At 39.2% G+C, this 27,392-nt stretch overlaps 3 protein-coding genes across 17 annotated transcripts in view; 1 reads left to right on the forward strand and 2 right to left on the reverse strand.

Annotated features, from left to right (window-relative positions):
- The window catches only part of SHOC2 (SHOC2 leucine rich repeat scaffold protein), a 104,678-nt gene extending 100,067 nt beyond the window's left edge, over positions 1-4,611 (reverse strand). Inside the window, exon 1 of one of the 5 annotated variants that reach the window (XM_059051960.2) lies at positions 4,355-4,611. The gene's annotated coding sequence lies outside the window, so the exon portion shown is untranslated. Of the gene's footprint in view, positions 1-3,080; positions 3,460-3,643; positions 3,755-4,354 lie in introns of those variants that run through there. The other 4 variants (XM_059051962.2, XM_067024684.1, XM_067024682.1 and 1 more) reach the window with 4 other exon arrangements.
- Positions 4,121-21,286, forward strand: BBIP1 (BBSome interacting protein 1). 10 transcript variants are annotated; one of them, XM_067024686.1, is made up of 5 exons: positions 4,161-4,209; positions 5,019-5,053; positions 5,180-5,277; positions 16,130-16,200; positions 20,958-21,286. In XM_067024686.1, exons 3-5 carry the CDS (start codon positions 5,237-5,239, stop codon positions 21,122-21,124), a joined length of 279 nt encoding a protein of 92 aa, XP_066880787.1. In that variant the 5' UTR covers positions 4,161-4,209; positions 5,019-5,053; positions 5,180-5,236; the 3' UTR covers positions 21,125-21,286. The 10 variants fall into 10 exon arrangements, with proteins under 10 accessions (XP_058907953.1, XP_058907951.1, XP_066880787.1 ...); XM_067024687.1 differs by having other exon boundaries at positions 4,170-4,209; positions 5,192-5,277; XM_059051970.2 differs by lacking the exon at positions 5,019-5,053 and having other exon boundaries at positions 4,121-4,209; positions 5,192-5,277.
- Positions 21,287-22,624: 1,338 nt separating this feature from the next.
- PDCD4 (programmed cell death 4) overlaps positions 22,625-27,392 on the reverse strand; it is a 29,175-nt gene continuing 24,407 nt past the window's right edge. For both annotated transcript variants that reach the window (XM_059051965.2, XM_067024685.1), the window contains exon 12: positions 22,625-23,348. In XM_059051965.2, the coding sequence (XP_058907948.1) occupies positions 23,288-23,348 (61 nt within the window). In that variant the 3' untranslated portion in view covers positions 22,625-23,287. The remainder of the gene's footprint in view (positions 23,349-27,392) is intronic.

Consider the following 27,392-nt stretch of genomic DNA (forward strand, 5'->3'; position numbering starts at 1 on the left):
CTTTGTAATTAGAATACTCATTTCACATGTTAGAACTTTGATTTGCTGAGTTAAAGATGATGTGCTAAAAAACTTGGAATCAGGAGAAAATGCCAAAGACAGAAGGAACATTAGTTTACCTTAAAATAATGCAGTTACATATTTTAGAACATAACTCAGTTTCTTAGACTTATGCATGCTCTTTTCTACCTGCATTGGTTGACAATTAGATTTCAGAACACTCTATAATATATCAAGTTCAAGCACACCATAGGTCACTGGTAAATCAGAAATTTTTCATATTTTAAAAGTCAGTGTAGTTAGGAAAATACAAACTTTATTACATTAACAGAAAAAAATATTTCCAGAAAGACCTACAGCACACAACTTTGATACAATGTAAAATTCAGAAGACAGGAATAGCAAATTTTACATATATATTCTTTACTGGGTTAAAGATTTAACCTTAAATTAATTATAATATACCTAATGTATATATAACATGTAATGCATGAAATGTAAGTCCTAATGTATAACATGTAATGCATGAAATGTAAGTCCAACAATAAGCAAAAACAGCTACCAATTTAGTATCTGCAGTACTCATTTCTCAAGTACCACATAAAAGTATTTTACCACTCTGCTGCTAAATAACAGCCAATTTCTAATTCATCTATAACAAAGTATTTACTAATTCTCCACTAGTCTTATAAAATAAAACTTTGACATTTCTGTATCTAAGTTTCCTCTCCTAATTGATATCTTATAAACTAGTTCAAGAACACTTCCACCGCCCCCCCCCCAAAAAAAAGAACACTTCCACCAAGCCCAAGCTATAGACCTCAGAACTCACTGAAGGACTTGGGGTCAACTTGTTTTTCAGGGTTTTTTTTAATTGTTTTGGGGGTGTTTTGGCCTTGTTTGGGGTTTTTATTACTATAAGCATAGATTCTACACTTTTTCATTCATGAATGATACATGAATGATATAGTGAACTGAATCCTATAAAGATATAGTCTTTCATTTAATCGTCAACCTCCAAAAAACTTCATCCTTACATCTGCATGTCAGAGTTAGTGTATATTTTTTAGTAAAAAAACACAACAGATTTTGATATTTTTTCTCATAAGATATATAAAATTTAAAAACTATTCAAACTGTTTAAAGAACACATCTTACAGAAATATTAAATTACACAACAAATATTGATAATCCAGCATATGTCTAAAACAAATATGAATGCAATTTAACTGTCTGGATAACAAAGAATTTCAATTTTATTCACGCTTCCCCTCAAAATCCATATAGGTAAGCCAAAGCAAAAAAAATACCAGCAGCTATTCAGAAGCCATCTATGAGCATTCCACATAGAATTCCAGTTTATATCTCTCTTGAACGTGGGACAAGCCCTGTCCCAAGTCACTGAAGAAACAATAATATTTAAAAAGTATAATTCCAGCAAGCATAACAAAAGAATTTATCATTTTAGTGTTCCTTTTGAAAAGTGGAATGTTTCAAATTTCTGACTGGTTTCTAGTTCACAAGTTGTTGTATGAGTCTTACTTGCTACAATTATCAAAACACAGTTCTGATCAAGTTTCTGAATACAGTAGTTTAAAAACTAAAAAAAAAAAAAAAAAAAAAAAAAAAAACCACCTGAAATTATTAATGTATTTCTTAATATCACTCTTTAATCCATAACAATTCATAACAAATAAGAGAAAATCTTAAACACTTGAAAATTGTATTAACAATCAGAACCCAGAAAACAAGTGCCAACCTGAGATAAATGTCTTCTTCAAAAACTGAACAAACACTTTGGGAAAAGTAGTAACCTTAGAGATAGGCCAAGTCCATATCTCCAAACTGGCATTTCAAGAATACAGTTTTATATGTCAGCTTTATGTTACATTTAAGCTATTTGAAAGTTACAAAACTTAAGACAAAGGCTTTATTTCTCTGCCGTCTATTTTTAAATGCATATTCATAGTTAAATAAAACTTTTACAGTGTACCTGATTTCCAAATTAGTATTTAAAAGATTTACCACATTCAGTCTAAGATCCTTATGTTGGGAATGGTCATTTACATACTTATTCCTAATAATTCTTGTCACTGTCACATAGAAAACATCAACACTTGACAAATTCAAACTATGAACTAAGCTTACTGAATATTACAAATTGTACCCAATAGCTACATCTCCTCGAATACATAGTAACAGTTACAAGGGCTATGGCATGTAAAGCTGAGGGTGGAGGTTAGCAACTAATAAACTGAGGTTTCTAAAATTAAGACAATCTTTCAGTGTTGATGCTTCATTTAGATAAGATACTTAGTTACACAAGTGTACCCTAAGATTCTGAAAAACATAACAAAAAATAGTTTTAGATACAATTATCCATTACTCTGAACAGATATGAGAAAGTGCTGACATTTATGAAGAAGTGTACAAAATTGCACAGGTGTAAACTTAGATGTAGACTGTTGGTACTTATCGTGAGGGAGGCAAATACTATACAGTCCACATCTGCAACCCAATTTTGCTTCAGCATCCCCAGAGACTTCGAAAACATTTTTTTGGGTAGGTTGCAAAACATTGCTTCCTCTTTTATTCTTATCACCCCCATTATGATACAAAGCAACAAACAAGAAAATCAAATCACCAACTGTAAGGGTTGAAGGCTTAAACACACACACACACACACACACACACACACACACTCAAAATCATCTTTTCAACTACCGAAACGGTATTAATTTCACCTGTTTGTACATCCATATTAACACAATTACACAAACCCTCTGTAGATTTTTTTTTAAAAAGGAGCAATTAATGGCTTGGCGTCATTATTCTTCTACCTAGGAAGGGGGGGGAGGGGGATGGTACAAAACAATGGATACTGAGGGGCTGGGGAAAAATCGTTTTGTCCTGAAGCCTCCCTTTAGCATGGGGCGGGGGGGGGGGGCGGGAAAGAAGAGTACTTTTCCTCTGTCCCTAAAACCTAGCGCGGAAAGAGGTTGCCATTAGGCATGTCCAACAGAGCAGTCTTGGATGCCTACAACTCGCTTCACCAAGCAACACACCCAAAGCCGACTCACCACTCTTCAAGGAACAGAGAGGAGACGGGGAGAGCGCAGTGGGCTTTGGGGAAGGGGCGAGGAAAAAGACTCCACCCCGTAGCACTACCGCCGCGCCAGGGCCCCCGCCAACGATTCACACGCCCACGGGGCGCCCGGCAGCTTGGGCGCGGTGACCCCGGGAGCCCAGTGGAGCAGCACCGTCCTCCGGGCGCCCCCGGCCCCGGTTCTCGAGCCGGTTTAGTCCTCGCCCGGGCGCTGTCCTGGTTGCCCGCCGCCACCGCAGGCCCGGCCCCGGACGCTGTCAGCCGGCCGGCTCGCTCTCGGAGCTCGGCTGTGGGCCCCGCACGAGAGCCGGCTACAAGGGCCCGGCCCTCCCGGCAACAGCACCCAGGAAAGCGGCGGCGGCGGCGCCTCCCAGGGCCCCGGCCCCTCGGGCCTCGCCCCGGCCCCGCCAGCTCGCGCCTGTCAGGACGCGCGGGGCCTCCCCCTATCGACAGCCAGCTCGACCGCCCGACGGGCAGGAAGGAAGGCAGGAAGAACCGGCCAACAGGCACCCTCCCGCCTCAGCGGCCCCTAGTTACCGTCAGGAGCCGCGACTCCGCCATTCTCCTCGCTCGCCCTCCTTCCTCCTCCTCCTTGGAGGCGCCTCTGCCCAACCGCCGCCCCCCGCCCGCCCCTCCCCCACTCGCCCCGCCCCGCCCGCCCGCCCCTATACACACTCTCTCTCCCACCGCCCCGCCCCACCCCTCCGGTGCAGGCCCGTCAATCGCTGGGGAAGAAAAACAGGCGGAGCCAGGGCAATAGACGCTGCCCAATCAGAGTGAGGCACTGTCGTCAGCGACGCTACCCAATCAGAGTGAGGCATGGGCGCCAGCTTCCCTCTCTCCGCCCTTTTCCTTTCCTCTGCTCCTCAACGCGCTCTCCCGCCCACAGGGCGCCGCTGGCTAGCTGGGCCACAGAGAGAGCCTCCAGCTGGGTAGAGAGACAACTCTCAATCCAAAGTTACTGTTGACGCTAAGGCAGCCATAACTGATAATGGCAACGGGAGTTTCCGGGCCTCCCGTCTCCTGTGTGACGTAGTTTTCCCTTCGCCCAATGTCACAGTTGCCCTGGGCAACAGTTGAGCCGTCTGGGAAGAGATGCATCTGTAAGTAGGCCCAAAAGAGAACCAAAGGTGACCAGACATCCCATGTTAAACAAGCTAATTCATATTCCGGACTACCTGCCCGGGTTCGGGGACAGTGGGAGCAGGTTTCCTGGCCCTTATTCTGCTGGGACGTCTGGTCACTTACCTAGGTGGACAAGAGCTTAGGGCTCCGGAATCCCCTGTCTTGCCCGGAAATTGCCATTGACATTTATGAATGGGGTCATGGCAGAAGGATGGGAATAGCTTGCGCCCCCCTTGCCCCAGGGAGTACCCATTCCGACAGGAGTGGCGAAGTGAGGTGAGTGTCCCTTGGTCCCGAACCGTGGGTCAGGCCCGAGCAGGCCGAACGGCCCCTGGGAGACGAAGAGCAGATGAGGCTAGCCGGACTAAGAGCCGCTTCCGCTGGAAGAAGGTTTTCTTTCCGGGCTGGCCGGGCGGCGGCGGCGGCGGCCCGCCCCCCCCCCCCCCCCCCCCCCGCTCGTTTGAGGCTCCCTGTGGGGTGAGGCGGCTCAACCGGCTCCCGTCGCCGCGCTGCCGCAAGCTGGGACGGGAGGGGCCTGGGTGTGGCCCCTAACTCCCGCGAAGTGGAGCTCCTGACCACACCCCCGCAAAGTCTGTTACGTACTTTCACCCCCTGACCTTTGAGGAAGGAGAATTCTGGAGCTTGAGGAAATCATTTTCCATTCCCAGCTATAAAGGAAAAAGATGGTTATACCCACCACCGCGGCAACACCTCTAAGTCTTACTTCCGCACTTCCTGTCTTCAGATTCTGAATTTTCTCCCTTTTCTTTTGTTTCTCCTCTGGTAGGGGTTTGTAAGCATTGACTGCAGTTCTTAATGAAGGTATACTGTCCTAATCCTGCATGTCTACGGTTTATTAAACAACTTAATGTTTGTGAATATTCGTAAAACTATCGTATTAGTTTTATATGGCTCTTTACCAGAATTGTCACACATTATCTCATGTAGTTCTTTCTGTAGGTTTTGAGTCAACAGCTGTGAGTCATCTTGGTAATATCGTGTTGGATGCCTAAAGCTGCCGGAAAAAGGATCAGGAGAACTTTCAGGTAAACTGAAAATTGTTTATATACAGGCCAGTCAACAACAAGGGTGCACACCTACCTTCTTTGCTCAGTTTCTTTTTGTATCGTTAGTACTCATGCCCCAGCCAAAATGAACTATGTATTCTTTTCTCTAACAAGGTCTATCACTGAAGCACCAACCTTTTGTGATTCTGTATCCATGTCCTAGTTATATAATTGGAGATGTGTTTCCAGATTCTCCCCAGCAGGAAGTAATTTTCTCTGAGCTTACCTAGCACTTTTTGTACCTCTTTTATGACAACCACTATTTTGTATAACAGCTGCTTGTGTTCTTAGCTTCACTACCATATTTACTCCTAAATAGAATGGTTTGTGTCAGATTTATCTGCCTGTTACTTTACCCTGCACATGATATTATTTTGATAAATACTGAAAGATGGAATATATTGGGTGTCTCCTGGATGCCCAAGATGTTGCCAGCAAAGTTTAAGGGAACTTCAGTTTATCAGAAATTCAGCAAAGTCCCTGTTACTCAACCTTTCCTTAGGCTTCCCCTCTGAAGTCTTTTCAAAATGATTTCTTCCCCCCATATTTTATTAAAGAAATATTCATACATTAAAAAGTTTAAAGAATACAATAAACATTCATGTAGCTTTCACCTAGATCCAACAGTTGTTAACATCGTGCCATGTTTATTTCACTCCTTCTCACACACTTTTTGTCACTGAGACATTTGGAAATAGGTTGCAGACACCTATTGTTAAGCAGACATCTCTAAAATTCCCAACATGTATTTCCTAAGAATTATAAAGTTCTCCTGCAAAATGTCATTATCACAACTAAGGAAGTTAATAATTCTGTAGTCTTTGAAATTCAGTCTGAATGTATGTACATTTTCCCATTTGACCCAAGAATGTCTTTTATACCTTCTCCTCCTTGCAAAAAAACAAACAAACAAACCAGGATCCAGTCATGGTTTATGTATTGTATTTGGGTATTGTAACTCTTTAGGCTTAATCTAGAACAGTTCCCCCATCTCTCTTTCCCTTGTGACATTGTCATTTTGAAGTGTTCAGGCCAGGGGTCTTTTTGAATATCTCCTTTTTTCTTATTTCTTGTAAATCAGAAGTTGGTCTGGAGGTGTGATTGGATTCAATTTAACATTTTTTGCAAGAGTACTTCACAGTATTCATACTTTTACAATCATGATTAAGTCTTCTCAAATGAAGCTACTTTTACCATACCATGAGCTGCTTGTTAAATCCATCCCACTTCTCAACATACCACCCTTCTATGATATCCTACAAAGAAGAGTTTGGCATTTAATCTTCCTGTCTATGCAGAGTATGTTAGTGCCCTGCAATGGCAACATAGACTGTCTACCTTTTAATAAAGTGTTGCTGCTACTTTGCGTACACTTGGAGCTGATGCAGTGTAATCTTCAGCAAAGTGTACTGATGTCAGCATAGTTTCATGAGTTTCAATTTCTGGCACCCCAGAGACGGTTGATAAAAGATGTGTGGGCCCTGCAATTCAAATACAGATGAATCTTGATGTTATCAAAGCAGAGACTGAGGCAACTGCTGGCCATCTGGCCACATCCAATTTCAGCAATGTTATTTTTCTCCCTGAAACTCTTGCAAGTCCTAATTAGTCCTGGTATTTCTGTGATAGGCTTTCGGTAGCATTCATCAGAGCTTATTAAAACTTGCAAAATCAAGATTATACTTAGCACTTAGTACATTAGGAACAGTCTGTGTCCAATGGATAGAGAAGTGTTTGCAGAATTTACTTCGTAACCACAAGAGGAAAACTCCCCAGATTGCCAAGCTTATGTATTCATTCTATCCTAGACTTATGTTTGATCATGAAAGATAAGCAGAAGGAAGAAAATGCTCTGGGAGGGCAAAAATTCTTAGATTGATATAGAATGTTCTTAGCCGTCATATTGAAAGTTAAGTTAATGCACTCCTTCAGTCACTTCTTTTGTGTAGAAGAAAATTTGCTCATGGTGGGACTATGAAACAGTTTTAAGTTTACTCCAGATTCAAATAAGGCAAAATAATATACCAATTAAGACCACAGATTTTAGAATCAGACCTGGGTTTCAGGAACAGGCACATTCATTAGCTGGTGACTTCGGACAGTTTACTCATTCTGTTTATCATCTATTAAATGGAGCTGTAAAACCTCTTAGAATTGTTGAACAGAATGAGTCAAACACATAAAATGCTTTAGCATAGTGTATATTACATGGTATATGGTCAGTGTATGGTAGTTATTATTAATAGCTTCTAAAGCAGTCCAATCTGAGTATATTGTAGGCATTAAGTATTTATTTATTGAACGAGTGAATGAATTTAAGTTGGTTCTCCAACTTTAATGTGGGGAACTTAATTAAATATTAGAGATTCTGGGCTTCTCTGGTGGCGCAGTGGTTGAGAGTCCACCCACCGATGCAGGGGATACGGGTTCGTGCCCCAGTCCGGGAATATCCCACATGCCGTGGAGTGGCTAGGCCCGTGAGCCATGGCCGCTGAGCCTGCGCGTCCGGAGCCTCCGCTCCGCAACGGTAGAAGCCACAACAGTGAGAGGCCCGCGTACCGAAAAAAAAAAATTAGAGATTCTGATTCATGAGTCTGGGGAAGACTCCCAAAAAATCTGTATTTTTAATAATTGTCCAGGGGATTTTGATATAGGTGATCTGAGGTTCAGGCTTTCAGAAATAGTAAAGTATCAAACAATTCTTTATTTCCCTTTCCTTGCATACTATTGAAGTAGGTATATATCTCTGATACTGAGAATATAAAAAGTTCTTCCGATACGTTTCTTTTAAAAGTTTTAACCCTTTTTCAAAGGTTAGTAGGTAACAGTTTTAGGACCACTTTCTAGTACTGAATTTTGAAAAAACAAATTATTAGAAAAAGATATTCTGCATGAGGAGGATATGTCTTTTTCTACTAACATAGTAGTGTCTGCTACTGGAATGTAACAGAACCAATGGCATCATCCAGGTTCACACAAGAAGAGCAGTTCCTGTTCTTAGGCCTAGGCATGTTTCAGAAGCTAGACACTGCACATATTATTCCCATGAGTCTGGATTAATTAGCCAAATTGAACATGTTGCAACATTTTTCTACCAGCAGATGCCAGATAGCATAACAAAATAGAATCTACTATAGTTTCCAACTACATGACATGATGTTATTTGGCATCTCTGGTTGAACATTATCAATCCAAATTACGCAATCTGCTACCATGTGGTCAACCACTTGAGTGAGAGTGAGCATTACGAATTTGTATGTGCTGAAAAACACGCCTTTTGGGACTCCCTCTTTCACCTTTTTCTCATGTTAGTTTACATTCAGAAATCTAATATGCGTTTGAAAATTCATCTATCAGCCAACCACACAAATCTTGCATAAGACAAAAGATAATTTTTTTCATTTGTGTTCCTACCATTCCTGCCACCCCCATCAACAACCTGCAGCAGGGAGATTGAATTTACTTAAAAGGAATTCATAAATAGTCACAAAAGAAAAATATCCTTTACTGTATTCTACATAAACAAGGTTGCTTCCAGTGCCTCCCTCAGTTCCCAGAGATGGTATTTTTCCTTCTTAATGCCCATTAATGATAAAAGAGGACCGTTTGACATGTAATATATTGGCATGGCTCTGTTTTACTGAAGTTGTGAAGTCAGGTGCCTGTAGTTGCGGGGCAGGTAATGTTAAGGGAAACAATAGGCAGTGGTGGGGATTGGAGAACTCCCCATGTCCATCTAAATGGGGCATCACTTCCCAGCCCCAGCCAAATTTTGCCTTCTGGAGATATGGACCTGGTGGTGTTAGAGATTTCTCAAGAGGAACTAAAATGTGGACTTCATGTGAAATCTCCTGATTTTTAAACATTGGTTCGAATACGTTTTAAACATTAATCAAGCCAGCAAAACATTTAACTGGGTAGCACCAAGGGCTACGAGTTTATGACCTCTGTTTCTTGCATAAAAACACAATTGGTACTTTGGTTGAAAATCTCAGAATGCTTTAGAAATGTTTTCTTTTTTGCCATATTTCAGGTGCATTTACTTCTCTAAGTAAGGTAACAAGTCACTTATCATCTCCATCAAAAATTAAAGATAGAATCTTATGTACACCAAGTGTCTATTTCCTTGATTGCAATTTAAAAGGTTTTTACTCTTTTCCACTAACTTAAAAACTTGTTCACATTTTCTCAACCTTGAATTATATTAGGAAATAAGTTTTCTTTATTATCATATCTTTAATATATTTAAGAAAAATGGGATTTCCCTGGTGGTGCAGTGCTTAAGAATCTGCCTGCCAATGCAGGGGACACGGGTTCGAGCCCTGGTCTGGGAAGATTCCACATGCCATGGAGCAACTTAACCCGTGCGCCACAACTACTGAGCCCACGTGCCACGGCTACTGAAGTCTGCGTGCATCTAGAGCCCATGCTCCACAACAAGAGAAGCCACTGCAATGAGAAGCCTGTGCACCACAACGAAGAGTAGCCTCTGCTTGTCGCAACTAGAGAAAAGCCGGCGCGCAGCAAGGAAGACCCAACACAGCCCAAAATTAATTAATTAATTATTTTTTTTTTTTTAAAAAAAGAACAATCCGGTAGCACATGCTCTTTAAAAGTAAATAAGGCAGATTTTTTTTTTTTTTTTTTTTTTTTGCGTTACATGGGCCTCTCACTGTTGTGGCCTTCCCTGTTGCGGAGCACAGGCTCCAGACGTGCAGGCTCAGCGGCCATGGCTCACGGGCCTAGCCCCTCCGCGGCATGTGGGATCTTCCCGGACTGGGGCACGAACCCTTGTCCCCTGCATCGGCAGGCGGACTCTCAACCACTGCGCCACCAGGGAAGCCCCGTAAGACAGATTTTTAAAGGAAAACATCTTTAAACAGATCATGCTGTTTTATAGGTACCGTGGTGGTGATGAGGATTCAGAGGGTTTTTAAGTGTGAGAAGGCACTTAACAGGAAATCTACAACAAGTTTTTTATTATAGAGATATGAAAATTAGACATGGAATAATGTCACACTATTTCTAAGCACTTTTACATTCACTTTTCATTTGAACCTTGCAACTCAAGACCGATATTAAACATTTTTTATGAGAAAATCAAACCTCCAATTGGTTATGGTTAGGAAATGTTTTCAGTGTCACAAAGCTAATTAGCCAGAGTACAACCCATTTAAACTATAAACATGGAATATACTGACCAGAAAAAAATGAAAACAAACAAAAATGCCAGTACAAGCTTTTGTTTTAAATCATACATTGGATTATACTGTTGCAGCTTGTTTAAAATCCTTGGGATCCTAGAATACTCTGAAGCATTCAATTTCAGAATTTAAAAATGGGGTTTTGTACAATTAGGATAAGCTGGTAAGTTTAGATAAATTAATGGAGGGAAAAAGAATTATGATGAAAGCTAATGGTGAACTAGGAGTGGTAGGCACACCACTTGACCCACAGAATCGCTCTTTTGGGGCTCCTATCAAAGATCAAATATTAGACTAGGGACACTTTAGTATGACCTAGGAGGAGAGTTTTTAAAACATCCAAATCCTGGCCTGAGCATTTTTAGAAGCTAAGACTTGGCTTTGGCATCCACAGTATGTTTCCATTTTGATATTTCTGATCCATATGTATATGTTTTGAGTTACCAGGAATGGAATTTGGATTTGAGTAATCTATTCCTCTTCTCTGTCTGCCCCCATCTGACTGTAGTCTACATTTTCCAGCTGGCTAGATGAAAATAGAGTACAATTTAAAGCTAACAGTCCTGTTTAGCTATTTAACCCATGATCTTGGTCTCAACAGTATGTTCTCATATAAGCTAATCTATGAAAAATATACAAAACTTGTAAGCTTTTCAAGTGTTGCTTATTGCTGATTAAGCTTGAGATCTGACACTTCGAGTGGCAGCATCTTTTAAAAATAAGACTAATGCTATAAAACAAAACCCACAGACAAAAAGCAGTATTTTTTCCTACTAAGAGATTTTCTTTTTTTAGGGTGATATCAAACATGACAACTGGAATGCTGAATCCTCAAATTAAGGAGAGTGAGAGAAAGAAAAGCCACATGGAGGTTAGATAGATACATAGCCATTAACTTTATTCTTTATGCTCAGTAATTATATTATCAATGTGTAATTTATTTTTTTTGATTTTCACTAATAATTGGAATAACAATCCAAAATATTTTAAGTTTTTCGTTTAAATTTATAAACATTTTTTGTGGCAGAGAAGTATGGTAGGATAATTACTAAAATATGTTCAACCATGAAAACATACATTAAAATAAAATTAAGTGGTGTGGAAATAGAGATGTAGGGAGAAAAAAAGATGTAAAATTTCCGACTTAAAAAAGAGTTCTTCGGCTTCCCTGGTGGCGCAGTGGTTGAGAGTCCGCCTGCCGATGCAGGGGACACGGCTCTGTGCCCCGGTCCGGGAAGACCCCGCATGCCGCAGAGCGGCTGGGCCCATGAGCCATGGCCTCTGAGCCTGCGCATCCGGAGCCTGTGCTCCGCAATGGGAGAGGCCACAACAGTGAGAGGCCCGCGTACCGCAAAAAAAAAAAAGAGTTCTTGGGACTTCCCTGGTGGCGCAGTGGATAAGAATCCACCTGCCAATGCAGGGACACAGGTTTGAGCTGTGGTCTGAGAAGATCCCACGTGCCGCAGAGCAGCTAAGCCCGTGCGCCACAATTACTGATGCGCTCTAGAGCCCGCATGCCGCAACTACTGAAGCCTGCACGCCTAGATCCCGTGCTCCGCAACAAGAGAAGCCACCGCAATGAGAAGCCCGTGCACCACAATGAAGAGTAGCCCCCACTCACTGCAACTGGAGAAAGCTCGCGCGCAGCAACGAAGACCGAACACAGCCAAAAAAATAAAATTAAATCTTAAAAAAAAATTTGTTTTAAGTTCTTCATTTTTTTATTAATGGATGATGGTAGCTATCAGATTGCTATGGTATTTTGATTATATTATATATATTTTTTAAGGATTAATGTTTTTAAATATGCTGGAAATTTTATCCTTTGTAACAATTTAAACTTAAAACAAATTTATATGTCTATCTAGAAATGTGTAAAAGGGTACCTAATTTCTCTGCCTAGTTTTTTCAAAAGGGTTATGCAAGGATAAAATTTGAGGACTACTGAACACATTCTTAAGGTTCAGAAGGACACTCTAGTGCTCTTGTCCAGTCCCACACCCATAATTTAGTTTGGTTGTCAAAGTAAATCTAGTTCCGTTATCAAACTAAATCTCCCCAGAGATTTCTAACTTGTCCAAGTTGTATGACTAATTTATGTTATCAACATGTATATGATTGACTTAAAAGTACTAATCTTGCCTAGACGTAAATGCCTTTCAACTCTCATACCAACAACTTAGTAAAATTTTTCATGACAAAGATTTGGTTTCCCTCTAGGTTCTTCTGTGTTAATATTAGACATCTAGCTCAAATGCTACAACAGGTTTGGTTCCTTTATCATGATTTTGAAATGCATTATCCGTCAAAACCATTATCTCTGGGAGAAATTACAAACTAAAGAAACTGGGGGGGAAGGGAAGCAGCAGATTATCTTCTAATTACCCAGACCAAAAGCTTCAAAAAGTGACTAATTGACACTGCATTCTCTAAGCATTAAAAGTTTGGGTTCTATTACTGTAGGGATTTTATTTTACTTTTGCAATTTAATGTTTTCTCTTAAAATATGGCTTGCCCATCTGTATCATTTTAAAATCTGGCATAGTACTCCATGGTATGGTGATTCTGTAATTTATTTGACCTGTGACATGTGCCTGAATGCAGTGCCCTAATGAACATTCTTATTCTTATATCTTTACACACTCATGCTTTGTTTCCTTAGTGAGCATTACTAGTAGAAGGTTTGAGTCAAAGAAAACGTGCATATTTAGTTTTAGTAAATACTGCAAAATATTAAAAGATACTATAACTTATCCCTCTAAAAAAGCTGTACCAACAAACCGCCCACCAATAGAGAGTGCCCATTACCCTATACATTCCCTAACTGTGAATACTATCAGGCATCTTATTTTCTTGCAATCTCAAAAGGTACAACACACACACACCAAAACGAGACCACAATGATTTTCACTTTCTTAATGAGGCCATAATGATTTTCCTGTTCAAATTGTAACCACCACAACACCCAGCCCTACTAAATCCCCTTAAACTATTTTATTTTCTATAACACTACCATTATGTTATTTGTTTCTCTCCCCATACTCTAGACTGTAAGCTCTGAAAGAGCAAAGGTTTTTTTCTTTTGTTCACTAATGAATGGTGCTTGGCACATGGTAGACACTCACATATTTATTGAATAGAATGATGTGGCACTTGAATAATACACATGAATTTCATCCCTAGCTGATATATTTCTTCTTTGGCCCATCTGTCCCTGGTGGTACACACATCTTACCTTACCAATTAGAAAGTACCGATAGAGGGGTAGCCACAACTCCTTAGGGTGCATCACACCAGGCAAAACACCCATGCTTGGCTATTAGATCCCCTGGAGAAGGATATAAATGCTCCTTCCTACGCCGGGCTCCCTGGGCAGTTGATTATCAAAACAGTGTAGCCTTGGCAGTGCTGGGCATCCAACCACCACCTTGCTTATTTTAGCCCTCCCTTCCTGTTCCTCTCCTGCCAATGCCTAGGGGGGCCTAGGAACAAGAATCAACCCTCGCAAAGTAGACACTCCACCTAGGTAAGTGACAGCACTGATCTTCCCCACACCAGGCCCAACCCACTCCCGACAAGGCCTTTGGCTCCACACCCTTTCCAGTAACAGTGGAAGCTTAGAGAAATAAGGTTTGGTAGAGCACCAAGCTTTATTGTTTTCCGCAAGCCAGATTTTGGATGTGAAACCTCGAGGTATAAAGAAGAGATAGCAAAAGATAGTGATTAAATTCTGAGTAACTAGAGTTGCTACTCTAAAACAACTAAGATTTAAGTATTTGTTCATTTTATCATTTTGGTGATATAAAAATCCTTAGATGCTCTGCATTTCTCTCACGTTCATCAACATTTATAATGTGTCTCCTCCCTTTCAGTAGCATATCATGTCAGATTTGTACCAAATAAGGGCCTAATGAATATTTTCATTGTGCTTTTTTTTTTTTTTCCTCCTGTACGCGGGCCTCTCACTGCTGTGGCCTCTCCCATTTGTGGAGCACAGGCTCAGCGGCCATGGCTCACGGGCCCAGCTGTTCCGCAGCATGTGGGATCTTCCCGGACCGGGGCATGAGCCCGTGTCTGCATCAGCAGGCAAATTCTCAACCACTGCGCCACCAGGGAAGCCCCATTGTGCTATCTTTAACGGGGAGTCTAAGTGTTGTTTGTTATAGTTGTATTCAGGCTATTCAGAGATCTGCAATATTACTAACCTTCAACAACAACAACAACAAAAAACAAAAAACAAAAGGAATGATCACTAGTTACCACTGGCAGGCCTAAGTAACACGAAGGAAAGAATGTGTCAGAAGGAGAAGCTGTGCATTCTGAGTAAATTGTATATCGCATTTATCTCAGATTCTAGGTAGTGATGAGTTGCTTTATTCCTGGTCCATTCCCTACTTCATCTTCATTCCCAGAGAGAGCATTATAGGGGTAAGTTTCGATGACAGTTGTGGAAAGCAGGTAGAGCTTCCTCAGGAACTTTAGATCTTCCAGAATAGGAATTTGAACAAGAAGGGGAACAGGCTTGGTGGATGAAGAGTATGAAGCTTTTTTTAGGAATGTCAAAGTAGTGGTAATGGGAATAACTAAGACCAGAAGCAGCTTCACTGATTATAACTAATTTGCAGTGGGTGGTAAAGGCAGGCACCAAGCCAGCATCACCACATTATAAATAATCTTTCTTCTGTGGTGGAGATGTTGTGAAAGATATACAGTGAGTTGCATCAGTATGGCGAAATATCACAAAATGGGTGGGACTGTCTAGAGAAGCATCTGTGTTTGGAAAGGGTTCTGGAAAGGGGTCATGCTACAAGTTACAGTCCAGAACACGTTGAATGTATATAACATGGCATAAACTGGGATGTAACACTGGGAACGGTTGTCATCAGCCAGAGATGACATATATGCTGGGATATTCATAACAAAATACTCACGTGAGGGTATTCACTGGTGCTTCAGCATAGAGTATCTCTGTATTAGAGGAAAATAATAAACTGAGAGCACACCTCACTTCTGGTATTCAAGAGCCAATTTCACCTGTTTGTGTTGCTTCCTTACAAATTGCAGCTGTGTAGCCAGTAACTGATCCTTAAGATGCTTTTTGTCATAGCAAAGGAATTAAAGTAGAAACTGGCTGTTAGTTACTGAAAGAAGTGGGGATGTTAGGCAGTTATTTACATACTAACTCCTCCTTTCTCTAACAGTCTGCCTTACCCCACCTCCCAAATGGTCATGTGTTTTACATCACCCACCATTCAGGGGAGATGCTATCAGCTGCACATAAATCCCTTTGGTTTTCCTCAGCTGGATAGATACCTATTGGATAATTTACCTTTGCCTGAAAAACTTAAGCCCAATTTTCACTAGGAGGGGAAAAATTTAGAACATGCAGCCTTCCAATTACCACCACCACTTACAAAAGTTGACAAGATCTGCATGCTTATATGAACTATCTCAACCTTGTTTCAATGCAAAGACTCACAGGTAATTAATGGGAAAATTATGCAAGGATAGGATAGTTCATTTTCTATAGGAATTGTGATTTTCTTAAACTACAATGTAAATATCTCAAGCAATGCGCTTTGGGAATTCATTCTTGAATAATACTAATAATTGTTTTCTCATTGAAGGAAGAAGCTATCCAACAATTCAGATATGGCAGAAATGAAGTCGATGTTCCGGGAAGTTCTTCCAAAACAAGGTATCTAAGTCACAAATACTTAGGTCATAGAATATTGTAGGAGCCTAAAAACAAATAGGCAGTGTCATGTAGCAGGCTCAATAGCTAAATATCTGAAACTATTTTGTGTTCTATACACCACACATACTCTCCACTTATACTATGCTTTTGTCATGAGTAGGTTGTAAAGGAGTAATCCATTGCTTCCAGTAAAAGGATGTAAAATGACAGCTGGATTGTTTCTTAAATGTAGAAATTCTGTTACACTCAAGATTGCAGATTACAATAAGGATTTTCCAATGGAAAAAAATAGCACCATAATTTACCATAATACTAAATAAGGTGTCAAAGTGGGGGAAAAGAAACCTAAATCAAACAATGTAACAAAAGCCGAAGGTTTAAGTTAAACATTCAGTAATTTGAGTATATTCACGTTAATACCATACTTTACTACGTATTTGTTGTTGTTGTTGTATTTCCATTTCTTTTTTTAAATTGAAGTATAGTCGATTTACAATGTTACAGGTGTATATATAGCAAAGTGATTCAGTTATACATACACATATATCTACTTTTTTTCAGATTCTTTTCCCTTATAGGCTATTACAAAATATTTAGTATAGTTCCCTGTGTTATACAGTAGGCCCTTGTTGTTTATTTTATATATAGTACTGTGTATGTTTATTCCAGACTCCTAAGTTATCCCTCCCACACCTTTCCCCTTTGGTAACCATAAGTTTGTTTTCTGTGTCTGTGGGTCTATTTCTGTAAGTTTATTTGTATCATGTTTCTTAGATTCCACATAAAAGCAGTATCATATGATATTTGTCTTTCTCTGTCTGACTTCACTTAGTATGAAAGTCTCTAGGTCCATCCATATTGCTGCAAATGGCATTATTTCATTCTTTTTTATGGTTGAGTAATATTCCGTTGTGTATGTGTATATATACATACATATATATACACATGTATACACACACACACACACACACACACACACACACACACACACACACACATATATATATACCACATCTTCTTTATCCATGCATCTGTCAGTGGACATTTAGTTTGCTTCCATGTTCTTGGCTGTTGTAAATAGTGCTGCAGTGAACATTGGGGTGCATGTATCTTTTCAAATTATGGTTTTCTTCAGATATATGTCCAGGAGTGGAATTGCAGGATCATATGGTAGCTCTGTTTTTAGTATTTTAAGGAAACTCCATGGTGCTCTCCATAGTGGCTGTACCAATTTACATTCCCACCAACAGTGTAGCAGGGTTCCTTTTTTTCCACACCCTCTCCAGCATTTATTATTTGTACTTTTTGATGATAGCCATTCTGAACAGTGTGAGGTGATACCTCCTTATAGTTTTAATTTGCATTTCTCTAATAATTAGTGAAGTTGATCATTTTTTCATGTGTCTATTGGCCATCCATATGTCTTTGAAGAAATGTCTATTTGGATCTTTTGCCCATTTTTTGATTAGGTTGTTTGGTTTTTTTTATATTGAGTTGTATTAGGTATTTGTATATTTTGACGATAATCCCTTGTCAGTCTCATCATTTGCAAACATTTTCTCCCATTCTATAGGTTGTCTTTTTGTTTAGTTTATGGTTCCCTTTGCTGTGCAAAAGCCTTTAATTAGGTCCCATTTGTTTGTTTTTGTTTTTATTTCCATTACTCTAGGAGACAGGTCCAAAATGATATTGCTGCAATTTATGTCAAAGACTGTTCTGCCTATGTTTTCCTCTAGGAGTTTTATAGAATCAGGTCTTACATTTAGGTCTTTAATCCATTTTGAGTTTATTTTTATGTGTGGCATTAGAGAATGTTCTAATTTCACTCTTTTACATGTAGCTGTCTAGTTTTCCTAGCACCACTTACTCAAGAGAGTGTCTTTTCTCCGTTGTATATTCTTTTTTTTTTTTTTTTTTTTTTTTTTTTTTTTTTTTGCGGTACGCGGGCCTCTCACTGCTGTGGCCTCTCCCTTTGCGGGGCACAGGCTCCGGACGCGCAGGCTCAGCGGCCATGGCTCACGGGCCCAGCCGCTCCGCGGCATGCAGGATCTTCCCGGACCGGGGCACGAACCCGTGTCCCCTGCATCGACAGGCGGATTCTCAACCACTGCGCCACCAGGGAAGCCCTCTCCGTTGTATATTCTTGACTCCTTTGTCGTAGATTAATTAACCATAGGTGAGTGGGTTTATTTCTGGGCTTTCTATCCTGTTCCATTGATCTGTATGTCTGTTTTTGTGTCATACCATACTATTTTCATACTGTAGCTTTGTCATATAGTCTGATGTCAGGGAACCTGATTCCTCCAGCTCCGTTTTTCTTTCTCAAGATTGCTTTGGCTATTTGGGGTCTTTTGTGTTTACATACAAATTTTAAAATTTTTTGTTCTAGTTCTGTGAAAAATGCCATTGCTAACTTGATAGAGATTGCATTGACTCTGTAGATTGACTTGCATAGTATAGTGATTTTGACAATAATGACTCTCCTAATCCAAGAACATGGTATATCTTTCCATCTGTTTGTGCCATCTTTGATTTCTTTCATCACTGTCTTATAGTTTTCAGTTAGGTCTTTTGCCTCCCTAGATGGGTTTATTTTCCTAGGTATTTTATTCTTTTTGATGTGATGGTAAATGGGATTATTTCCTTAATTCCTCTTTCTGATCTTTCATTGTTAGTGTATAGAAATGCAACAAATTTCTGTGTATTAATTTTGTATCCTGCGACTTTACTGAATTCATTGATGAGCTCTAGTATTTTTCTGGTAGTGTCTTTAGGATTTCCTATGTATAGTATCATGTCATCTGCAAACCATGACAGCTTTGCTTCTGCTTTTCCAATTTGGATTCCTTTTATTTCTGTTTCTTCCCTGATGGCTGTGACAAGGACTTCCAAAACTATGTTGAATAAAAGTGGCAAGATTGGGCATCCTTGTCTTGTACCTGACCTTAGAGGAATGCTTTCAGTTTTTCACTGTTGAGTTTGTTAGCTGTGGGTTTGTCATATATGGCCTTTATTATGTTGAGGTATGTTCCCTCTATGCCCAATTCCTGGAGAGTTTTCTTTTTTATCATAAATGGATGTTGAATTTTATCAGAAGCTTTTTTTGCATCTATTGAGATGATCCATGTGGCTTTTATTCTTCAATTTGTTGATGTGGTATATGACACTGATTTGCAGATACTGAAAAATCCTTGCTTCCCTATGATAAATCCCACTTCATCATGGTGTATGATCCTTTTAATATATTGTTGGATTCAGTTTGTTAGTATTTTGCTGAGGATTTTTGCATCTATGCTCATCAGTGATATTGGCCTGTAATTGTCCTTCTTTGTGGTATCTTTGTGATACCTGTGGTTTTGGTATCAGGTTGATAGTGGCCTCATAGAAGGGGTTTGGAAGTGTTCCTCTGCAATTTTTTGGAATAGTTTCAGAAGATAGGTGCTAACTCTTCTCTGAATGTTTGGTAGAATTCACCTGTGAAGCCATCTGGTCCTGGACTTTTTTCAGGGGTATTTTAATCACAGATTCAATTTCAGTGCTCATAATTGGTCTGTTCATATTTTCTATTTCTTCCTGGTTCAGTCTTGGGAGATTGTACTTTTCTAAGAAATGTCCATTTCCTCTAGGTTGTCCTTTTAATTGGCATATAGTTGCTTGTAACTTCTCCTTTTTCTAGTTTTATTGATTTGGGCCCTCTCCCTTTTTCTTGATGAGTCTGGCTAAAGGTTTATCAATTTCATTTATCTTTTCAGAGAACCAGCTTTTAGTCTCATTGATCTTTTCTATTGTTTTTGCTAATGTCCCAAGCAAGATGTTAGCCTTCAGATGAGTACTCTTGTATATGTTTGCCACCAGCCTTTATGTCCTGAGAGCCACAGGCACCTCACACCTCCCCAGCAGACCCTCCAAGACCAGCAGGTACCTCTTGCCCAGGCTCCTATCAAGCCACTGCACTTTTGCCCTGGGTCCCACGGCACACAATACCTTGTGTGTGTGCTCCAAGAGTGGAAAGTCTGTTTCCCCCAGTACTGTGGAGCTCCTGCATTCAAACGCCACTGACCTTCTAAGCCAAACGCTCTGAGGGCTCCCTTCCCAATGCCAGACCCCCAGGCTAGGAAGCCTGACATGCGGCTCAGAACTCTCAATCCTGTGGGAGAACTTCTGCAGTGTAACTGTTCTCTGGTTTGTGAGTCACCAACCCTGGGGGTATGGGATATGATTCTATTGCGAGTGTGCCCCTCCTGCCATCTCATTGGGTTTCTGCCTTATGTCTTTGGATGTACAATATCTTTTTTGATAGGTTTCAGTCTTTTTTATCAACGGTTGTTCAGCATTTAGTTGTGATTTTGGTGTGCTCATGAGAGGGGGTGAGCTCAAGGTCCTTCTACTGTGCCATCTTGTTCCTCCTCTTATTTTTATGTACATTGTATTTCCCCCAAATTTTTTCCAAATTATTTTGAGATTAAACGTTTGACACAAAAAGTTGTCTCATTGTAGCTTAGGATCTTAGAAAATTCAATACCTTATGAACTCCCTAGTATTAAATGTTGCTTTTATATTTTTATATTGAAGATACGCTGTGGGATAAATGTTGCTTTTATATTTTTGTACTGAAGATACACTGTGGGGGGAACTATGAGAACAAGATTTTTCAGTGTCAATGGATTAAGTTTTTAGACCTTAATTCTAGGTGCAAATCCAAACCACCAAACAGCTGTGTTATCTCACTCCAATTCTTATTTCTTTTTAAACTTTAGGGCAGTTGTCTGTAGAAGATATAACCACAATGGTGCTGTGTAAACCCAAACTTTTACCCCTAAAATCTCTGACTCTGGAAAAACTGGAGAAAATGCAGCAAGCAGCACAGGATACAATTCGCCAACAGGAAATGGCAGAAAAGGAACAACCGCAAATAAGTCACTGAATGATAACACTTCTGCAGAACACCCTACACCTTCCTTATTATTAACAATAGCTAGAAAATAACCTGCATCTGTATGCTGAAAGCAGTATGTATGAATAAAAGATTTTATTCCCATAATAAAAAAATAACCAAGATTAATAAAATTTGGATTGTGAATTTAAACACTCCGGTTTGTACTGAACAGAAGCAATTTTAAAACTTTGAACCCAGATTTTGGTGTTTTTTTTAACCCAAGTTTTTAGAACTGCAAATTATTATTCACCATTCCTGTTACTATCAATTTTCTAGATAACATTTTTAGGCACAAGTGAGTAAATGCACCTTTTATAGTCAGAATCCTATAGATGTTTATTAAAAACTGAATCTGAAGAATTTTGTGTCATGACACATTTAAGGCTATCTTGCCTGACCAATTGATCCTACTAGTAATGACAAAACTGTATTCCTTAAATTTAATGTTTAAGAAATCCTCACCTATCCAGTAGTTACCTAAGCTTTTAATTATAATGATTTAAAGGACTCACCTGGCCACCTTTGTCTTCCAGGTATCAAACACAATTTTAAAACCCTAAAAATGGAAATTAATATGAACTTGAAAGAGCCCATGAAGTAAATATGAACATAAAATTGGAAGTTTTTATTCTAAAAGACTGTAGCTAAACCTGTAATGGGTATGTTCTAAGAATACCTTTGTGAATTCTGAATATAATTCTTGTTGGCTTGCTGCAGTCAGTATCAGACAATTTAAATTAGTATGGACCTTGAGGCCTTGCTGAGTATTTAGGCTCTGCAAAAGAGGTCAGAAATGTGATCACTCTTTAGATAATTGTTACTTACTGGTAACTATTTTCTCAGACACTGGGTAAATGTAGAACTATTAAGTCTTTGAAGAATAATTTTTTGTAACACAAGCATTAGTTGGTAATAAAACTTAAGAATTATGAAAGGTATATATGTTTTAGAAATTTCATTAAGCTGCAGATAAGATCAAAAACAGGTAAGTGTGCAAGTATTTCCCACCATGTATAATATTAAAATAATTCATTAACTACTGTACTCATTTTAAAAGTTTGCTAGGGGGGCTTCCCTGGTGGCACAGTGGTTGAGAATCTGCCTGCTAATGCAGGGGACACGGGTTCGAGCCCTGGTCTGGGAAGATCCCACATGCCGTGGAGCAACTAGGCCCATGAGCTATGCAACTACTGAGACTGCACATCTGGAGCCTGTGCTCCGCAACGAGAGGCCGCGATAGTGAAAGGCCTGCGTGCCGCGATGAAGAGTGGCCCCCGCTTGCCACAACTAGAGAAAGCCCTCGCACAGAAACGAACACCCAACACAGCCAAAAATAAATAAATAAATAAATAAAATTTTTAAAAAAGATTTAGAAGTTTGCTAGGAGCAAAGTTTAAAATTCACTAGGTTCAAATATGCTCTTTTATATGATTTAAAATTTGTTGTATGAAATGTTTTTTAAAAGCCCTAAAATAATTGTACTCCCAATAAAGAATCAACACTGCTTCACGTTTTATTTTGTCATACATTCTTCTAGAACTCGGCTCATTCGTCCAATTTTGTAGAAAAATAGATGTTCCAGCCACCATTTTACTTAACTGTCTAGTCTTTAAGACCGAGCAATATGTTCCCTGGAAAGATGAATAAGTCTTTTAACTAACACATTTTAAAAAAATTCTTTAAGACAAAGAAATAACTTTTTTTTTAACTCCCAAAGCACAGTATTTCAACAGCAGCAGCCAACATGGGGTTTTAGCAGCTTAACTTTACCCCCTAAATAAAGCTTTGTATAAACCAGTGATTTTACTACAAAAACACTGTCCTTGAAAGAAAGGAGTGGCAGTCAGACATCAATGCAAAACTTGGAATGATTATGTCATAAACATGGCACTTAAAAAAGGTAGCTTATGAGAATATCCCACTTAAGAAGTGGTTACTTTTCTGTCCCTCCTTTACATGCTCAAAAAAAAAGGAAAAGAAAAAACACTTCCTTTAAAAATTTCCCTTAAATGTAAGTTTACAAAATTTCAGAAATGCCTTGTACCCAAAACAAGTGCTAAAAAAAAACCCCAAAAACCTGTGCTAACAACTCTTACAATTCATATATATATATATATTTTATAACATCTAAGACTGCAAGAGTTCTTATATTCAGTAGCTCTCTGGTTTAAGACGACCTCCATCTCCTTCACTTACAAAACGTTTTCTGCCCCTGCAACGAAAAGAACACAAACATGAAAACAGATACAAATTCTGACTACAGTCAACTAAAAGAATTTCAAACTTGATCATTTTTGGTTATTCATTAATTTCCAAAGCAATCTACAGATTCAATGCAATCCCTATCAAATTACCAATGGCATTTTTCACAGAACTAGAACTAAAAATTTCACAATTTGTGTGGAAACACAAAAGACCCCAAATAGCCAAAGCAATCTTGAGAAAGAAAAACAGAGCTGGAGGAATCAGGCTCCTGGACTTCAAACTATACTACAAAGCTACAGTAATCAAGATAGTATGGTACTGGCACAAAAACAGAAATATAGATCAATGGAACAGGATAGAAAGCCCAGAGATAAACCCACGCACATATGGTCACCTTATCTTTGATAATGGAGATAAGAATATACAATGGAGAAAAGACAGCCTCTTCAGTAAGTGGTGCTGGGAAAACTGGACAGCTACATATAAAAGAATGAAATTAGAATACTCCCTAACACCGTACACAAAAATAAACTCAAAATGGATTAAAGACCTAAATGTAAGGCCAGACACTATCAAACTCTTAGAGGAAAACAGAACACTCTATGACATAAATCACAGCAAGATCCTTTTTGACCCACCTCCTAGAGAAATGGAAATTAAAAAAAAAAAAAAATGAAACCTAGTGAATCTTAAAAGCTTTTGCACAGCAAAGGAAACCATAAACAAGATGAAAAGACAACCCTCAGAATGGGAGAAAATATTTGCAAATGAAGCAACTGACAAAAAAAATTTGCAAATGAAGCAACTGACAAAGGATTAATCTCCAAAATTTACAAACAGCTCATGCAGCTCAATATCAGAAAAACAAACAACCCAATCCAAAAATGGGCAGAAGACCTAAATAGACATTTCTCCAAAGAAGATATACAGATTGCCAACAAACACATGAAAGAATGCTCACCATCATTAATCATTAGAGAAATGCAAATCAAAACTATAATGAGATACCATCTCACACTAGTCAGAATGGCCATCAAAAAAATCTACAAACAATAAATGCTGGAGTGGGTGTGGAGAAAAGGGAACCCTCTTGCACTGTTGGTGGGAATGTAAATTGATACAGCCACTATGGAGAACAGTATGGAGAGTTCTTAAAAAACTAAAAATAGAACTACCATATGACCCAGCAATCCCACTACTGGGCATATACCCCGAGAAAACCATAATTCAAAAAGAGTCATGTACCACAATGTTCATTGCAGCTCTACTTACAATAGCTAGGACATGGAAGCAACCCAAGTGTCCATCAAAAGATGAATGGATAAAAGAAGATGTGGCACATATATACAATGGAGTATTACTCAGCCATAAAAAGAAACGAAATTGAGTTATTTATAGTGAGGTGGATGGACCTAGAGTCTGTCATACAGAGTGAAGTAAGTCAGAAAGAGAAAATCAAATACCGTATGCTAACACATATATATGGAATCTTAAAAAAAGTGTCATGAAGAACCTAGGGGCAAGACAGGAATAAAGACGCAGACCTACTAGAGAATGGACTTGAGGACACGGGGAGGGGGAAGGGTAAGTTGGGACAAAGTGACAGAGTGGCATGGACACATATACACTACCAAATGTAAAACTAACAGCTAGTGGGAAGCAGCCGAATAGCACAGAGAGATCAGCTCGGTGCTTTGTGACCACCTAGAGGGGTGGGACAGGGAGGGTGGGAGGGAGGGAGACACAAGAAGGAAGAGATATGGGGATATATGTATATGTATAGCTGATTCACTCTGTTATACAGCAGAAACTAACACACCATTGTAAAGCAATTATACTCCAATAAAGGTGTAAAAAAAAAAAAAAAACACAAACATGAAAACAAATTCTGACTACAGTCAACTAAAATAATTTAAAACTTCATCTTTTTTGGTTATTCATTAATTTTTGAAGGGGTGTATTGTCATTTAAATTTTTAAAAGTCAGCATGCCTCTAGTCTTTTGAAAAGACTTTGCCTGATCCATATCCTAGAACATATCAAATGAACTGCTTAATCTGAGCAGTTTTTAGTTAAATAAAAGCTTGATGATTGAAATAAGTTCACTGTCCAAATGAAGTCATGTAAAAAAAAAAGTTAAAATATAAATAAGGCAAACATTATTATGCTGTTTGGAAATTTAATACAAACATGCCTGAAAAATTATTGCAGGTTCAGTTCCAGATCACCACAATAAAGTGATATCACATTAAAGCAACCACATGAATTTTTTGGTTTCCTGAATATAAAATTATGTTTACACAATACTGTGGCCTATTAAGTGTGCAATAAGCATTATGTTTAAAAACCCAATGTACATATCAAAATTAAAAACTACTTTATTGCTGAAAAATGCTAATAATCATCCGAGCCTTTAACAGGTCATTAATCTTTTTGCTGGTGGAGGGTTAGAAATACTAAGAACTACCAAAATGTAACACAGACACTAAGTGAGCAAATGCTGGTTGGGAAAATGGCACCAATAGACTTGTCAACACTGGGTTGCCACAAACCTTCAATTTGTAAAAAACACAGCATCTGCAAAGCACAATAAAATGACGTATGCCTGTATTTATTTCTACTATGTCATTAATATTATTTGAAAGCTAAACGCTGAACCAAATAGGAAACACCAACATGATTGGGAATTATGCAAACTAGAGCTACAGAACCTATCAAAATATCTATGTTTAAAAATGTTTAATTTTTTTCTCAAATATAGAAAAGCCATAACCTGAATGTGGAAAAACAGTCCAATTAATTCCAGTATATGCCCCTTTTAAAAAAATATTTATTTTATTTATTTATGTTCTTTATTTTTTATTTGGCTGTGTTGGGTCTTCGTTGCGGCATGTAGACTTCTCTCTCATTGCGGCACGCAGGCTTCTCTCTAATCGTGGCATGAGGGTTTACTCTTTCTAATTGTGACTTGTGGGCTCCGAGCACATCAGCTCTATAGCTGTGGTGCGCGGGCTCCAGGGTACATGGGCTCTGTAGTCACAGCATGCAGGCTCCACAGCACGTGGGCTCTGTAGAGCTTGCGGCACATGGGCTCTTGTTGAGGCACACGAGTTCAGTAGTTGTGGTGTGCAGGCTTAGCTGCCCCGCAGCATGTGGGATCTTAGTTCCCCAACGAGGGACTGAACCCATGTTCCCTGCATTGTAAGGCAGATTCTTTACCACTGGACCTCCAGGGAAGTCCCATATGCCTGCCCCATTTTGAGATTTCCGCTATTTCAAACTCAAGAGACCTTCCTCTATAACGTAACCACACACTAGCTACAGGTAGTGACAGCAGCCCAAGAGGAATAGTTGAACAGCAGCCTAAAGCAGTAAGTGCTAAACAGAACTTGAGCAGGATTAGCCCTTATTATTCTCTGACCCTAGACCAATATACACAGGCATTCAAGGTCACACACAAATGTGCACTCCGTCCAAATAAGCAAAAGGATAGAGATAAAAAGTGAAAGTTCTATGGAATACATAGAAAGTTTAGACATCTCTTCAAATGATCCTTGAAAGTAAAGCCACAATAGAAATAACTAGTTAGACTTTTGAATAGAGGCTGAAAAACATTTTAAAAGAGCCAGTGCCAAAGTGTTAACCCCTTTTCATACTAAGTCTAAATGTAAACCAGCTATATTTTCCTGAACATAAAGGCTTCACACTATAATATTAGGAGATCAAGGCTGGAAATGAAGCAAGTAGCAGAAAGCCTTGCCAAAGCTGACAGTTGTTACTGATGTATACCACTGGGCACATCAGTACATCAACGATGCTATCACCAAAGTAGAGATCTACATTTTCAAACATTTTTATCAAAGCCATTAAAATGTATATTCCACCATTATCTTTTTCTTCTCTCTTAATGGCTTCTAAACTTTGTAGAGCAAAGGACACTATCAGGAAGTATTTTTTGAGATTTAATTCTCAAAGTGTACTTACATAAAAATACATAAAGACTGAAACTTCTTCAGATAAAAATTACAAAAACTTAAAATATAAAACAGACC

The sequence above is a fragment of the Kogia breviceps genome, chromosome 2 (genome assembly GCF_026419965.1).
Source record: "Kogia breviceps isolate mKogBre1 chromosome 2, mKogBre1 haplotype 1, whole genome shotgun sequence".
NCBI lineage: Eukaryota > Metazoa > Chordata > Mammalia > Artiodactyla > Physeteridae > Kogia > Kogia breviceps.

Coding starts and splice junctions, on each gene's coding strand:
- BBIP1 (XM_059051970.2), top strand. CDS start 5,237: ATGCCTAAAGCTGCCGGAAAAAGGATCAGGAGAACTTTCAG. Junction 5,278..16,129: donor AGGATCAGGAGAACTTTCAG/GTAAACTGAAAA, acceptor TTCTCATTGAAG/GAAGAAGCTATCCAACAATT. Junction 16,201..20,957: donor GGAAGTTCTTCCAAAACAAG/GTATCTAAGTCA, acceptor TTTAAACTTTAG/GGCAGTTGTCTGTAGAAGAT.